This window comes from Phaethon lepturus, unplaced genomic scaffold (genome assembly GCF_000687285.1).
Source record: "Phaethon lepturus isolate BGI_N335 unplaced genomic scaffold, ASM68728v1 scaffold935, whole genome shotgun sequence".
NCBI classification, from domain to species: Eukaryota; Metazoa; Chordata; class Aves; order Phaethontiformes; family Phaethontidae; genus Phaethon; species Phaethon lepturus.
This window is the reverse complement of record NW_010538130.1, coordinates 81121-95938: the sequence shown is the minus strand read 5'-3', so window position 1 is coordinate 95938 and position 14818 is coordinate 81121. Positions and strand designations below refer to the sequence as shown.

The window sequence follows — 14818 nt, the reverse complement described above, 5'->3', positions numbered from 1 at the left end:
CGGTTCAGGGCTTTGCAGAGTTCAGTAGCTACTTTCTCTGTCTCATTTTTTAATTGTACATGGTTTTGTCCAAGGAATGAAAAAGATCCCTCCATGTTTCTATCTTAACCTGGAAAACCTTTTGCCACTTTCCCATTTTCTTCCCTGTAGAAAGTGAACTGCAGAAATGTGTGATTTCTTTAGCATGGTAATTTAGATGCTGTTGCTTTACCTTACTCTTCGGTACCCCGATGCTGGACGTTAAAGTAACTCATCAGATAGACACATATACGTGTGTATATATATTCTAGTAGGACTCTGCAGAGTTGGGCAGTACTGTTTGTTCCACTTGGCAGATGGGAGATGGAGACATGCAGAGTGAAAATTACTTTATTGGGATCTTGTAAAAAGTCCGTGGCAGAGTAGGAGCCTGAATGCACCTTTCCTGGTTCCAGATGAGTGCCTTCAGCTCTGGCCTCACCTTCAGGGTCACGTCAGCAAGGGATGCTGCTGGGTCAGTCTTTGAACTCCATTTTCTCTTACGCTGAACCTTCAGATTAAGATCATGGCTGAGTTTCAGATTCTTTGCGTAGCACCAGCTCTTAGTTAGTTTGAAATTGTGTTTCTGGGTATCACTATAGTGTGGTAAACTTCCGGACCCTAAAACCACTCCCAGATACCTTATGGCTTCTTAGAGTGTATTCCTACTGCTGTGTCCCTGCTGTGACTGGTGGAAAATGAGTGCCAAGATGTCTTTCTTTCAGTGACCACTTCGGACGTGTGAGGAGTTGATGTAGGAGCGTGCCATTTTTTGATATGACCTTAGTCTTTGATCATGCATTTTCATTATCTCTCTTCGTTCTGCTGGAAGTACTGTGGAGTTTGGAGATTCCTGACTGAACCAGGCACACTAAGCTGGTATTTGCCTGAGCACTGGCAGGTATTTCTGCCAGTGTGCAGGTGGCTTTGAGAAACAAGAGCGCTAGGAAACGGGGAGGTTTGGGGTTCGCTAGCCTGGGAGCTGCACAGGTCCCAGCCTCCAGGGTAGATGATGCTTCCTTCGGAGGAGATATGGGGAGCTCTCCCCTCTTTCCCGTTCCCAACACAGTGGAGCAAGGTATGTACTTGCTCCTGTGGCCAGCAGCTCTCTTTCAGATCTGGAGGTGTGTAGGAGCCCACTCTTCCGTAGCTGATTTGTGACTAGGGGCATCACCGTGGTGGTCCAGGCTCTATAATCTCTAGGGCCAGTTCGAGTATGGCTCAATCTAGCAGAGAGGAGCATGTATTGTCGGACGGATGTTTCTTCTTATAGTCAGCAGTTTTTTCCAAGTGCTTTTTGAGGAAACTTTGAGCTTGGCAAGGGCCAGTGTGTGTGGAAAGTATTAAAATCTGCAGCTGTTTCAGAAAGGAAAAACCCACATTAGAAATATATATAGCATTTTAAAAGCAAGTTTAGTGCCCTGGAAAGGATTTCTAAAACGAACTAAACCCTGTGGATCAGTAAGAGTATTTATTTTGTGCTCCGTAGTAGCCTGGCAGTGTACATGTAATACTGTTTGTGAATTAATTGATACTCATCAGTGACCTGTCTCTGTTACAAACCTGAGTTACACTGAGACCTCTGGTATGTTAAAGCTCTGTCATTTTCCTGGCATCAAGATACAGAATAACCTGTCTTACAAGGTTGCCGGACCATTTGTTTCCTGTGTTTTAACTGTGTGTTTATCGCATTGGGCTCTCAGCAAGAAGTAGGTTCCTGGGGGCTGTTTCTTGGGGAGAGAAGTAGGTTTCTTGTGGTACTGAGGCATGACATAGCACTGTTTTTGCAGTTCCTAGGCAATACCTTCAATCAGTAATTTGACGCTGAACCCTCAGCTCAGACTTTTTCTGCCTTTTTGTCTTTCTAAGCTGCAGTTTTTGAGATTATTTTCACGTAGCTGTTGGTGTTCAAAGTCTGTGCTCAGCAAAGGAATCAAATGTATTTGACGAAGTAGAATGAAGTGCATGTGGATTAAATACATACCCCTATGTATGCACAGTATGTGAGTGAGCATATGGGACTGTGTATGCTGGTATGTCAATCTAGTTATAAAGCAGTTAAAGGGAAAAAAAAAAAGCAGTGTGCGTAGACAGTTTTGGCAGTCCAGCCCTGGGAAATGGCAGCCAGCCAGAGAGTACTGAGGCAGGGCCAAGACTATCTGAAGAATACCAAATGCTGAAGTTGGATATAGCTCCTTCTTCGCTCTAGTTCACCCTGTGGGCCTGCAGCTTGCCAGCTCTGTGCCAGGTAGATGCTGATAATTTCACAAGGCAGAACTGGAAATAGGGACAGATACGCTGTGGTGTGTATGTGCTTGTAATCAAATGCTGATGAAATGAAAGGCACAATTATCCACGACTGAAATCTGACCTCAGTGAGTTTAACTGTTAAGATCCCTGAGTCATTGTTAGACTTTGAAATGCTCATTCAGTCATAAGTTATTTATCTTTTTTGGTATCATGATAGCACTGAAGACAAGGATAAAACCACACCCCAGTGTGGATTATGCATTGTGACGATTTAATCTTACTCAGTTTGCTCACTTATGTTGAATGAATTTGTTAAGCGCTTCCAGCAGAGGGCACTAAGATTATTGATCTCAAACTCCAGTCCTTTTTGGAATGGGTATGTAGTGGGAGAGCGTAAAAGATGCCCGTAAGTAAAATGTATGCTTCACTCCTCTCCCCTCCTTGTTTTGTAGACTATCATAAAAGAGGGGATGCTGATGAAACAGACCAGCTCCTTCCAGCGCTGGAAGAGACGATATTTTAAGCTGCGAGGACGAACGCTCTACTATGCAAAAACCGCTAAGGTAAGGTCTTGACAATACATGTGAGTCCAAGGGAAGAAAGTCAGGGGTTAGAACTTTTGGAGGCAGATGGGTGTCTGTGAGAAGACAGCCCTCAGTAGACAAAAGAGCATGTGATCTGAAAGCACCTACCTGTCTTTGGGTTTTGTAGCTGCTAGAAGATCCACGTGTTTTGCCTCGCACTTGGAAATCCTTGGGTTTTAAGTAAAGCATCATGTGGACCTGTGATACTGCTTTTTCCATATTTTTTCCCATTGGTACATTTTTAGGAGGGAACGGGCTCTGAATCAATAGAAGCTGAAAAAGAAGGGAGAAAATATGAATGAAAAGAGGAAATGGAGGAGAGAAGGCTAGAATTTATCAAATCAGAGCTGCTGTGCATCTGGTTTAGTACTTTGACAATCAACTAGATATAAATTTGTCTCCTTTCGCAAGAACAAAGCCTACAATTTTTTTTTTTTTTAAATACTCCCTTAAAAATAAAGTCATTGCATTCACTGACTGAAGACAGGCAAGTGTGAGCACCACTGTGTGGAACTAGACTTCCCAGTCCTTCATGTTGTTGGTGCTGGGCCTTTCCTTCAGATCACAAAAGGCTGTCATGGAGTGTGCTAGGCAGACATACAGGCATGTCCCTTTGGGTCTGCTGCTTATACATTGGATTCGATAAGTCATTGGGGTTTTGATTTTTTTTCTTTCCAGTCCATTATTTTTGATGAGGTGGATCTGACAGATGCCAGTGTGGCAGAATCCAGCACTAAGAATGTCAACAACAGCTTCACGGTAGGATTTTTTGCATTATTTTCTACTCTTGGATCTTTCCCCCACGTACCTTCTCTTTTGCAGAGTTTAAAAACACTTGAACGATCTTCACAGCCTCTTTTGCTAAAAAAAAAAACACCCTCATAAACTTATTTTTTCTTACAGCAATCATAATTCATCTCCATGCACATGGGAAATACCTTGGGTTACTATGTATAGTGGCTAAAACTTTGCCTTCAGGGATTTTCTTACATATAATCTGGGAGGGTTTGATAGAATCCATTTACACAGTGGGACAGAAGAATTTGTTCTGCTGAGTGAGTTAGGGGTGATGTTGATGTTTATGCTGAAGATCTTGCTAAAGGAATTTAGTTTTCCCTTCAGGCCTTAAAATATGTAAACTTCTTTCTCTGTCGTTATTTGTATGTGGCTGTATTGTATGTGTGTTTGTATATACACACTATACATAGTGGCAAAGCAAAAGGAGGAACAAAAAAACGTCACACAGAAATAACTGTGGAATTGGTTTAGAACACTTGTTAGATATGGAATATGTGCTAAATAGTTGCAGTCAGAAAATGTTGTGGTGTCACTGCTTCATTTTCTCCAGACTTGATAACTGGGAGACAAAATGACTGTATTTCTGGGGTGCAGGTGTTCCCCAAGCTCCATTTTGGGGGTAACACCTGGTGTGCAGAAAAAAGCCATTAACAGCAGCCATGCAGGGCGAGTGTCACGCAGCAGTGTGAGCTCTGGAGCTGGCTAGCAGCAATAACCTCCATCCAGCCTCCGAAGGGCTCAAAAAGGAGGAGAGAGGAGGCTGTGGAGAATGGAGGTGGTGTTGGGCTAAGGCAAGGTGAAGAGGGGAGCAGTCCTGGTGGAGGGAGGAAGCTGATCCTGCAGGATGGTGACCTGCAGGTGGTGACCAAGACTAAGCAGTACGCCTTGCTGTGCATCAGTGATGACCCACCACTTTCAACATCTAGCAAAGGATGTTTATCTTATGTAGCTGTAGCTTTTTGCTTTGCCTGAGCACAGCAGCTATGGGATCTACCCTATGCCCAGATGAAACCCCAACACTGTCTCAATGTTTGAAAAAAATTTCTGTGTTGATAATTGGACAAGTGGGAGGTCCATCTGGGCCTGAGACTAAATGTTGATAGCAGGTGTCTGTGTGTGCATAGAGAGAAGGATTCTGCAATGATTTTAATAGGGGATACATTTTCAAGAACGTGAAGTTATTTACCTGTTAATAAAGCATTTTCTCTTGGGTCTTGCTTCAGCTTTCTCATATGTAAATAAAGGCTGATTTTTCAGGTAAGCAAATGTGCTGTTACTGTTTTGCTTATTATTATAGTTGGGAGAGATTCAATCTCTGTCAGATACCCTGGATGTTGGGACAGGAGGAAAATGAAATGGCAGAACCCTCACTAGGCTTGCTGCTCGCTGTGTTTTAGCCATGACATCCACAGCTGACCTGATAGGAGAGTGTGAAAGTGCTTCCAAAAGTACAATTCAGTGATGAATGGGCATCTTATTAATAAAGCAGTGGAATTTAATTAGACTGAAACCACCCAGTGCTTTGTGTATTCACTCCATAAAAACTGAGAGCTATCATGCTTTATCCAGTTGTTGTGTAATGTCAGTGCCATTTTTCAAAATTCATGGCAATCAGTAGTGAGCCTTCTATGGTATAAATGAACGCAGTTGGTTTCTTTTCTTTATAGTAACAAGATTTGAAGAGTACATAGCATTACAGTATTTGCTTTCTCAGATTGCCCCATCTGAGTGCAACAGTAAAGAGTTACTTCCATAACAATGGTATCGGGCTCTGCCAGTCCCTGCCTTCCCTAGGTGCTAAAATGTGTAGGATTACTTTGACACTCAAGTAGCAGATACAGTTTGCACTGTCTCCAGCGGATCATGTGCTTCATGTCATGAAGCTCAGGTAAACTCCAGGAAAAGCATCTCTCATCTTAATTTCTGCCTGCTGTCTGTCATGGCTTACAGAGGGGTTTGACTGTGGTTTACCATGAGCTATAAAAATACTTAGAAAATCAGAAGGTTGCCTAGTCGTGCTGCTCTTTGGTCTGCCACATCACTGCAGTCAGTGCTTTGGATTCCTTGCAGTCTTTCCATTTTCTCTTGGTTTTCTTTGAGAGCACTCTGTTTCCCCCCTGTATCTCCCCAGCTTGGTTCCTTTCTAAAATTCAGAGTTGTTTGATGCATTTTTTTTTTTTGTCCCCTGTTGCAAATTAGTGGGACTCACTATTGAGTTTTTATCCTAAACCAGAAACATCCAACATTTGCTATTGTAGAGCAGAGACAGTTATTCTGGAGCTTTAGGAGTTCTGGCTTTCTTTTTGTTTCTGTGTTTTCTTCAATGGAGACTGGTAGTTTTCTATTTACAAAACAGTGTTTTCTTTCTGAGGAAACTTGTCTTCTGTCCAGGCGTCTGTACTGCTTAATGTAGAGATTCTGCAGGTCAGGTTGTGTGAATGACACTCCTAAGGTACAAACAAAGGAGGCAGGAAACAAAAAGACTAAATAAACCACTTAGGAGGAATGTGGATCCAAAGCAAAGGGGTAATATGGGCTGACCAGTCAGAGGAAAGACTGGCAGAAGGGCAGTGAGGAGCATGGGGAGGCAGCACCATGAGAGAAGAAAACCAGAGCGTGGAGCTAACAGAAGTTATGTTGAATAAATAGAAGAATAAGGTTAAAAAATAGAGCTGCCAGTGAACCTTTTGCATAGGTCATAAGTCTGACAGTCAATTTGTTTGCTGTCATCAGGCAGGAGAGAGAGAAAAGTGAGTATTAAGACACAGACCTCTTCCTGTAAAGAGTGTGTAATACGGGTTACACTTTTGTTTACTTAGTTGGTCTTGCACAGATTTCTTCAGTGAGTGTATCCTGTTTGTAATGGGGCCAGTTTTCAGGGCTGCTACCCAGGGTTAATGGATATAGACTACAGACTGGGCTGGGAACATGTGACTAGGGGCATCTTTTTGCTTAAGGTGTTGTGCAGCTCCGTCCCCCGAGAGGTGTAAGGAAAAGCTTTATGTTTAGCTATTGTTCCTTTAGGTCGGGCAGTGTGGCTGCAGAGTTATTTAGCAGGAAGCCTCTGGGAAGAAATCATATAGCAACCCCATGCCAGGCCTCCCTTCTCTCAGGAGGATTGTAGATACAATATTTTCTTACTCTGTCACATCTCTGCCATCTCTGTCTTTCTAAGTCATATGTCTACAAGGTAAATCCTTTTTGTATGTCTGGGCTGTGAGCGACTGGTTCTTTGCATGTATGATCCCTTAGTATCTGGTTTACAGATCTCTCCTCGCCGGTGCATTTCTCTAGGGCTGCTGTCTTTCACAGGGCCTTAGAGAGGATCTGCTGTGGTACTAACTTAATGATAACCATGTTGTCCTGGTACTTCAGACCTATTTATTTCAAAGAGGGTGGTCATCTTTTAGCCTGGTTTCTTGCCATCAGTGTGTGCCTGCAATTTGTACTCCATATGAAATAGAGATCAGCAGCATTGGATGGGTGAGGTCAAAGCCTGACCATAACTTCTGAGAAGAGCTTTCCCAGCCGTACCCTCAAAACCTCTTGTTATTTCTAAAAAGCAGATGATTTGCGATCACACTGGGCACATTGGGTCTTCCCAGTGAGGCTTCAGCTGTCTCCATGAACAGTTTTTTCTTGGACGGTGCAGTTTCACAGGAACTTGATTGGTTGATGTACCTGTCTAATGCATTAGCCCGCAGTTGCTCCAGGAGCATTAAAATAAAAGATGTGATGAGGATGAGTTCCATGCTTTGATTTTTCTCTACATGATGCCAGGAAGCCTGGGTTTTGGAAATACTTTTCTTAAAATAAGTGCTTTACCTGCGTCGTGGACCTGAACCATCCAGCATGCACATTCTTCCCTACAAAGCCTGTAAGGTTGGGGGAGGGCACCAGTTGCTCTATTGTCTGTTGCTCAGGCCAACACTTTGCCACCACGGCTATCCCCTCAAGTGTCTTTGAAAGGCTTTGGGTCATCTCTTTAGGCCCATTTTTGTAAACGTTTGTAGAGTGAACAAATTCTTACCTCTCAGGTTGGTCTGTTGGCTGAAGATCTGCTCTTTTCTACAGGGTGCCAACTGAATTAAGCCTGCTGCCTCCAATGCAGTCGGCACAGCTGATGGAGTGAGTCCTTATCAGTTCATTGACCCTTTCCTGCCTTGTGCAGGGTTTGTATAAAGCTAAAGGGGGAAAAAAACCCTAAAATACATGTTCTTCAACACTAGTAAACAACACCTGTCATCAACAGGAGGGGGCCTAGGAAGGACATCAGTTCTTTCCAGGTACATATTTTGTGTTTCACTATGATTCTCACGTGGTCTTTTTGTAAATGTTTTCCAATTATTGCTAGCAAATTGTGGTACGGTGATGCGGACTTTCACCCTCATTCACATAACATGGATTACAACATTTACTTCCCATCCCTTCTCATTCAGAGCTTTGAGATCCCATAAGGGAAAGCTCCTTTCTGTGGAGAGAGATGTGTGTAGTTTGATTTCTTCTTTCCGATGCTTTAGTGGAAGCGAAGCTTGGTCAGAGCACGTTGTTGAGCGCCAGGAGCCATGTTGTTGACCCGTCCTCTGTAGTTAAAGGCTCTTCACTGGAAGAGGTGGAGCTTGAACTCCTGGAGCTCCTGTAAACCCTTTTCTGTTGGGAAGTACCTCTCAGCTCAGCCGCAGACAGGAAACGGCATATTATTACAGTCAGTGCCTGCCTCTCCACTTCACTGCCGTCAGAAGGAAACTTATCCCAGCTCCTCCTTAAGCAGACAGCTAATCAGCTTGTGGCAAGTGGAACGTGGCTCAGAAAGACTGACCACAGAGGAGACTAATCCTGTTAATCGCATGTCAAGCAATCTGTTTAGGTTTTTTTCTCAGGGAGTAGGCTGCTCTGGACACTAGCTTAGAGGAAGATTGAACGTGAAAGGTAAGAGCAGGACTCCAGGTTTTTTGGACTGAGCATTGAGAACCATGGCACCTGTGCCATCATAACAGATCATCAGGAGCTGAGATTCTTTGCAATAAGTTTGCTACAAGCTCTTACTGTTCAGGTGTTCTCTCCTGTGTGGATTTATGTAGATAAGTTCTCCAGAATCGGGGTAAAGGGAAGTGTGCCTGCGGTGCTGTTGGAAATGCTGCACCCATCAGTTAAGAAACACTGTTTATTAACTGGTGATTCACCCTAACCAGTATTGGAGGAAAGAGGAAGTACTGAGATCAGAGTAATACCTCTCTTTCAGAGCACTTGCATGCATGACTGGAGGCAACAATGATTGTGGTAGGTTGAGGAACAGGGAATTGCTGGTGCTCCGGAATAAGTGTGTGAAAGCATGCTGTTGTCTCTGAGAAGCAGTGTGGATGTCATTCTCCAGCCGTATGGGAGTCTAAGGTGTGCTACATTTTCTGTTACTACCTCCTTATTAATTAGTACCTTACTCAGCAGCAAAGATGCCAGTTTCTGTCTTGTGAAGTTTTATGTGGCTGTCTGATCTCCTTCAGACTGTGTATTTTTGCTGTATTGTCCCAGGGCTTGTTGACACTGTGGAGAAGTAGCATGAATCTTCATTTTGGGGTAATTAATCTTTCCTAAAAACACAAGGCGAAGTGCTTGAACTTTAACAAAAGATAAAAGTGCTGAGGGTGCTTCCTGATGGGGAGAGTATGTTGTTGATGCCTGCAAATTCATTTCACAATGAAGTGAAAGTGCCTTTGCCTTTTCTGTGATTGTGTGTCAAGTTAAATTTTTTATATTAGTGCTTTTAAGGTGAAAATATATCCTTTTTAGCAGAGAAGGCAGTGAAGTCTTCTCTGAAGAGTTTGGTTTTGAAAGAGTGAATGGAGCTGCTGAAGCTACGTGTCAGGCAGAAAGTCTGCTGCTTGCATCTGGTGCCCAAGCTGTGTGCCCTGTAAGGCACTGTTGAAACAAGGGGAACCCAGATCAGAGGTTACTTGTGCTGGTTTCTCTTCGAGAAAGAGCATGTGACTTATTTTTATGAGGAGAAGGAATACTAGAACTTCTGTTACGAGCTGTTTGCAGAAAGTCAGGCTTGAACTTCGAGCTTGGGCTTGTAGAGATCAGGGAAATCTGCGTGGTTTGACACTTGCCCAAAACTTCGGCAATTTGCCGTATGTGGCCTCAGCCCTGCGAAAAAGATGGGCTTCAACATATGCTGCAGAGAGTCGCTGGGCTTCCTAGCGAGGGAGGGGATCTTCCTCCCTTGCTTCCGCAGCACGGAGGTGAGGGACCCAGAGGGAAGGTCTCAGCTCTGAGAAGTGGGCAAAAAGACTTACTAATCTAGGGACATAGTTACACAGTCACCAAGTGCCCTGATTCCTCATGCTGCTCCTTTGAGCACAGCTGTGAATTGCCTTGGTAAGGTTTGGAGAAGGGAAAGATTAGAAATGAGGGTCTTATGAAAGGCATGGCTCTTCCCTCCTCCTTTTTCAACTCTCTTCTCTAAATTGGACAAAAGTAGAGCACACGTTGGAAAGTCAGGCTTTGCTGGGGGTTGTTCTTTGCTCTTCCACACCCATGTGTGTACATGTTCAGGAGTTGTATACTCTGCTAGTGCTCTTACTCTGTTTATATTGGAAGCTGTCAGAATTTCCTTTATAAGCGACTGAAAATATGAGTAGAGCCATGAATTGCCATGTCCAGAATTGCTCTACTGTTCCCCCCCCCTCCCTTTATTAAGTGCAGCTCAGTCCCCATTTCCTGTCAGAACCGCTGCAGTTTCAAAATACTTTGCTATTTTTGTAGTTTGTAATCCAGACTTCAGTGCAGTTTTTTTCTGCTTGAGAAAAGGCCCTTTGGTAAACAGACCATTCTGAGTCACTGTTAAGTCAGTGAAAATAGCTATTTAAAATCCTTTCATGTCAAGGATTTTTAGGACTCTTAATCCAGTCTCCTGCAGGAGCTGGTCATTAGTCTGATCACACAAAAGAAGGAAAAATCTGAAGAAAAACCATTGAAGAGAGGGTAAACATGGAAGAAGAGTTAGAGAGTCTGGAAGAAATTGCTGTGGGTGGAGAGATCTGGCGATTGCTACTGTATGTTACAGAATGACCCCAAAATATGCTAGGAGTTTTTGAGAAAGATGAAGCTACTGTAAGAGAACGAGGTCAGACTGAGCTTTATGAATTTTACCGTGAGACAGGATAGAGAGAGAGTTGGAAAGTGAAGGTGACTGTTTGTGAAGAGCTTTTGTTTCCCTAGAGGGAGGTTTACTGCTTTGAAAATAGTGTCTGTTATTACCCTTGTGCCTGAACACTAGGAGCTTTTGTTTGATAATCTCTTTGCTCTTTGTAACCTTTGTGCCGTGTTTGGTGTTTTATCTACCTTCCTGAGCAAGGCTGCAGATTCCAGTGTCGTCTTCCCCTTCCAGGTGAGGACACAAAGGCAGAACAACCTGTGGTAAACAGGAGGTCACCTGAGAACACGATGGGTTTAGTTTTACATGGGAGCTGCTCTAGAAGAAAAAGACTTCTTTTCATGCACATCTTTACTCTGGTGATTTTGACGGGTAGGGAGAGGCTTGCTAATAACATTCACAGAAATTAGGTCTTCCCAGTTGTGGTGCTTGCAATGCTTTTACTGTTCCGGTGTGTGAAGCAGTACTGGTCTTTGCCTGGTGACCCAGTGTGGAAAGCTACTGGGTTCATCAGGCTGTTGAAAGCTATTCATTTCCTTTTGTGCTAGCTACCAGCCTTTTCTCAACACAGCTGAGGTTAGGGGGCTGTGAGGAGCTGTTACTAACAATAAGCTGTCAGTAACAGGTCATTTTCCTACCGTGGACAAGGACTTTTATTGCTCAATCCTGTGATTTATTAGCTGTTAGCCTTGATGTGTATGAGCCCACTGAGACAGCAGCTCTACCACCGGGGAACGTTGACCTCTGTTCTTCATGGTTTTGCTTCTGTTTGAGTGAGTAGGAAGGTTTCTCTGAAATATCCTTTACCTTCCCAAATGTGCTGCTCTTTCTGAACCGTGTAGTTCTGTTTGGGAAGTTGTTTCCTGGCAGGACTTCACCCTTCAGAAAACAGATGAAGAAGGGATGCGTGTGTGCATCTGCTGCACAAAGTGAAGGGTGGGTGGACTATTGAGCTGTGCTAAGATGCTCTGGTGCTTGGCATGGCAGCGCTATCGGTTCCCGTTGGTGCTGCTCCATCCATGTAGATCTCTAGTGGTTAATATGCACGAATTACCAGGATTGTCTGCATTTCTTACCTGCTAACAGTGGCAAAGACCTTCTTGCATACTCTGGGTTTTGACAGTTATTAAGTGGTTGCAAATGTCCTAAAAGTCTCTCCTTGTCTGTGCTCCTCTTACCAATTGCCAAGAACAGGAATGTGCCTTGTTTAGGAGCAGAGTCTCCAGAAGCATGTAGGAATGTGACCCTGGTGTGAGAGATGATCATTTTCCCAGGGAATGCTCTGTCTGGTCTGCTTTCCCACTGCAGCATCGGGGAAGATAGAGACTGGGAGAAAGAACAGATGGAAAGGTCAGCATGAGTTGAACTTGATCTGTGGGCACGGTGTAGCAGGGATAAGTGCCAATGACAGTGCTTGGAGAAGATGTGCTTGTAATGGGCAACCCCCTGGCAGATGAGGTGCATATCGCAAGATGAATGAACCTAACAATGTAAAACTGGTCCTAAATTGGCCACACCACATGCTGTACCTATTTTTCTATCAAACTGAGTTCTCTGGGATTTTGCAGGTCGAAAATTAAGGTAAAACAGCCATGTGGAAGTTGGGGATGAAATGCCCGGTATAGTGTAATCAGGGATTTGGGCACGCAGGGCTTTCAGGAAAGTCTTGTTATTGCTATTTTTAAAAAAAGGCAGAATTTGGCACAAGTATAAGAACATCAACAACTTGTTTTATTTGGTGGAAATGAGAGTTTCCATAGGTGGAAGATGGTCATTTTAGCAGGAAATAAAGATCTGGCACTATAAAAATAGATATAAAACTGGTGCATTTCTCCAGTGTCCTATGAAAAGCTTATTTTTTTCTTTCCCCTTCAGGGTAGCATCCAGGTTTTGAGGAAAAAGAATCAGTGCAATTCTAGAGAGCCCTAACTGACCTCTGCAGTGAGTTAACGCGACTGAATTTGTTGGCAAAACTGGGTGAAGCTGAATTGCAAATCGAAGAGGGATGTGTTGTCTGTGGAGAAAAGCAGGCCTCAGTCCCCCCATGAGTCTAAGCATTGATACTCATATTATTTCACTCTTCCAAACTAGAGACACCTACTAAAATCATGCCGACTTGCTGTCTAAGGCTTTGCTGGCCTGATGCTCAGCTCCAGATTGTTTCAGAAGCTGACATCAATGAGACAGGCTTCTAAGATTTTAAGTGTGACTGGTTTGAGTCTAAAACTCATACTTTCATTTTCCCTTCTTCTCCCTTTTTCACAGTATTCTTTTTAACCTCTTGTATTTGCTGAGGGAGTAACACTTGCTTAATCCACACTTAGTTCATTTTGCCCTCTGTGAGTTCAGCAATTGCGTTGGAAACATACAGTGATGTTGCTGGTTTGTGAATCTTGCTGGTGAGCACAGGTGAAGTATTTTAACATATACCAGTGTTCATTTCGCTGCTGCTGCTGGAACAGGAGCTGAAGTGGATAGAATGGCTGGGTCCTCATTACAATCTCACCCAATTTTCCTTCCTGAGGTTCTGGGTTCATAGGATACCAAGGGTTTACTCCACTGTACGAAAGCAGACGTAGCAGTTAGCTACAAACGGTGGACGTTTTCCCCTCCTTTGCCATATGCGATCAAGCTGAAGTTTTTCCCTGCACCAGCACCGTTCTCGCAGCTATTTTATTTTTTCTAGTTGCAGTTCCTAGGTCTTTTGAGCTCCAGAAATTCCCATTGTCTGTATACCCAAGTCATCGACTGTTTGGAATAATCCAGGATCTCTTTGGGGGATGTATGGCTGGCACCTTTGAACGTAAGACTATATTTGAACAGGATGTGAGGAAAAGGAAGCAGTCAGAATGAGCAGGTGTTCTCGTACACCCGCTTTTGGCCACTCTGAGAAATGTGTCGCATGAGAAAAACTATATTTAGCAAAGTTGTATGTCCCTCCCGCCCGTCTTCCCCCGCAGCATTTCTTCAGCCAGCTCCGTGATTGGGCCAGCGTGATCTTAACTTGTTTTGCTGTCTTCTGTGGTCACTGAGCTCACCAGATCTACTCTGATAACAAACAAGTCCCAACGCGTGTTTGGCCAGACCGTCGCTTTTTTGCTGAGAAGTCTCTGGGCAACCAGAAAATGCTGAAGGAGGAAGTGAACAGACATGATAAAGTTGTCTTTGATGGCAGCAAGACCAGAGAATGAAGTTTATACTCTGGCTGTTGGGTGGAGGAAGGTTGCTCAGTACTGCAAAACACCAAAGGGTGAAGTATAGCAGATTTCTATTTAAAATTTGGTCTAATATAAGGAGTCTTTTTTGGACTGCCTTTCTAATCCAATTATTCACAGCTGTTCATTGGGGAAGGACATCCAGGGACGTCCAGTCCATTTTTAGAATGTGAAATGAGAAATTTTCTTTGGTTGGCTCTGTTGTTTGCCAGCTGGCCTGATTTGAAATGTCAGTAAACTGGTGTTAGTTTTGGACAGGAGAGTGTGGGTCAACATGAGGGGTGGGGGTTAACAGCTGGTAAGAGGGCATGTGCTGTAGGAGGAAGAGACAGAGGAGGTGAAGCTAAATTTTCGAGAAGTGTCAGGGGAGCATCAGTATTTGCACAAGACAGCCAATGAAGGCATGTCTTTTTTTAGATTTAGATTTTTTTAGGTTTAGAGTGAGCAAGCTTGAAAACTGAGTGTTTCTCTGATAGACCTGCGATGGCTTATCTGCACAGAGGGCACACAGCTGTCTGCAAAGGGGTGACTCGGTGGGTCGTCGCCATAATTCCCGCAAAAGATATTTCTGGGGTTTCATACACAGCGAGAACTTTGTAAATTAAGCTTTGTCCTGATTTGAAATGTCTTTAAGCCTTCCTGCCGTTCCCATCCGTCCTTATGGCTCTTCAGGATTGATTAGAGGGATTGGCAGCTTTTTTCCCCTGTGACTGTTATTGAGCTTTTTTGCTGGTCAGTATCAGGTCTTACAGTCTCCATGTAGTGAGTTCTGGACACGTGGGTATCTGAGCATCCAGTTC

The 14818-nt window shown here is 43.7% G+C and overlaps 1 protein-coding gene across 1 annotated transcript in view; it reads left to right on the top strand.

Annotated features, from left to right (window-relative positions):
- Positions 1 to 2726: 2726 nt before the first annotated feature.
- The window catches only part of DGKD (diacylglycerol kinase, delta 130kDa), a 42478-nt gene continuing 30386 nt past the window's right edge, over positions 2727 to 14818 (top strand). Inside the window, exons 1-2 of the mRNA XM_010286666.1 lie at positions 2727 to 2831; positions 3531 to 3611. Of these exons, the coding sequence (XP_010284968.1) occupies positions 2739 to 2831; positions 3531 to 3611 (174 nt within the window). The 5' untranslated portion in view covers positions 2727 to 2738. The remainder of the gene's footprint in view (positions 2832 to 3530; positions 3612 to 14818) is intronic.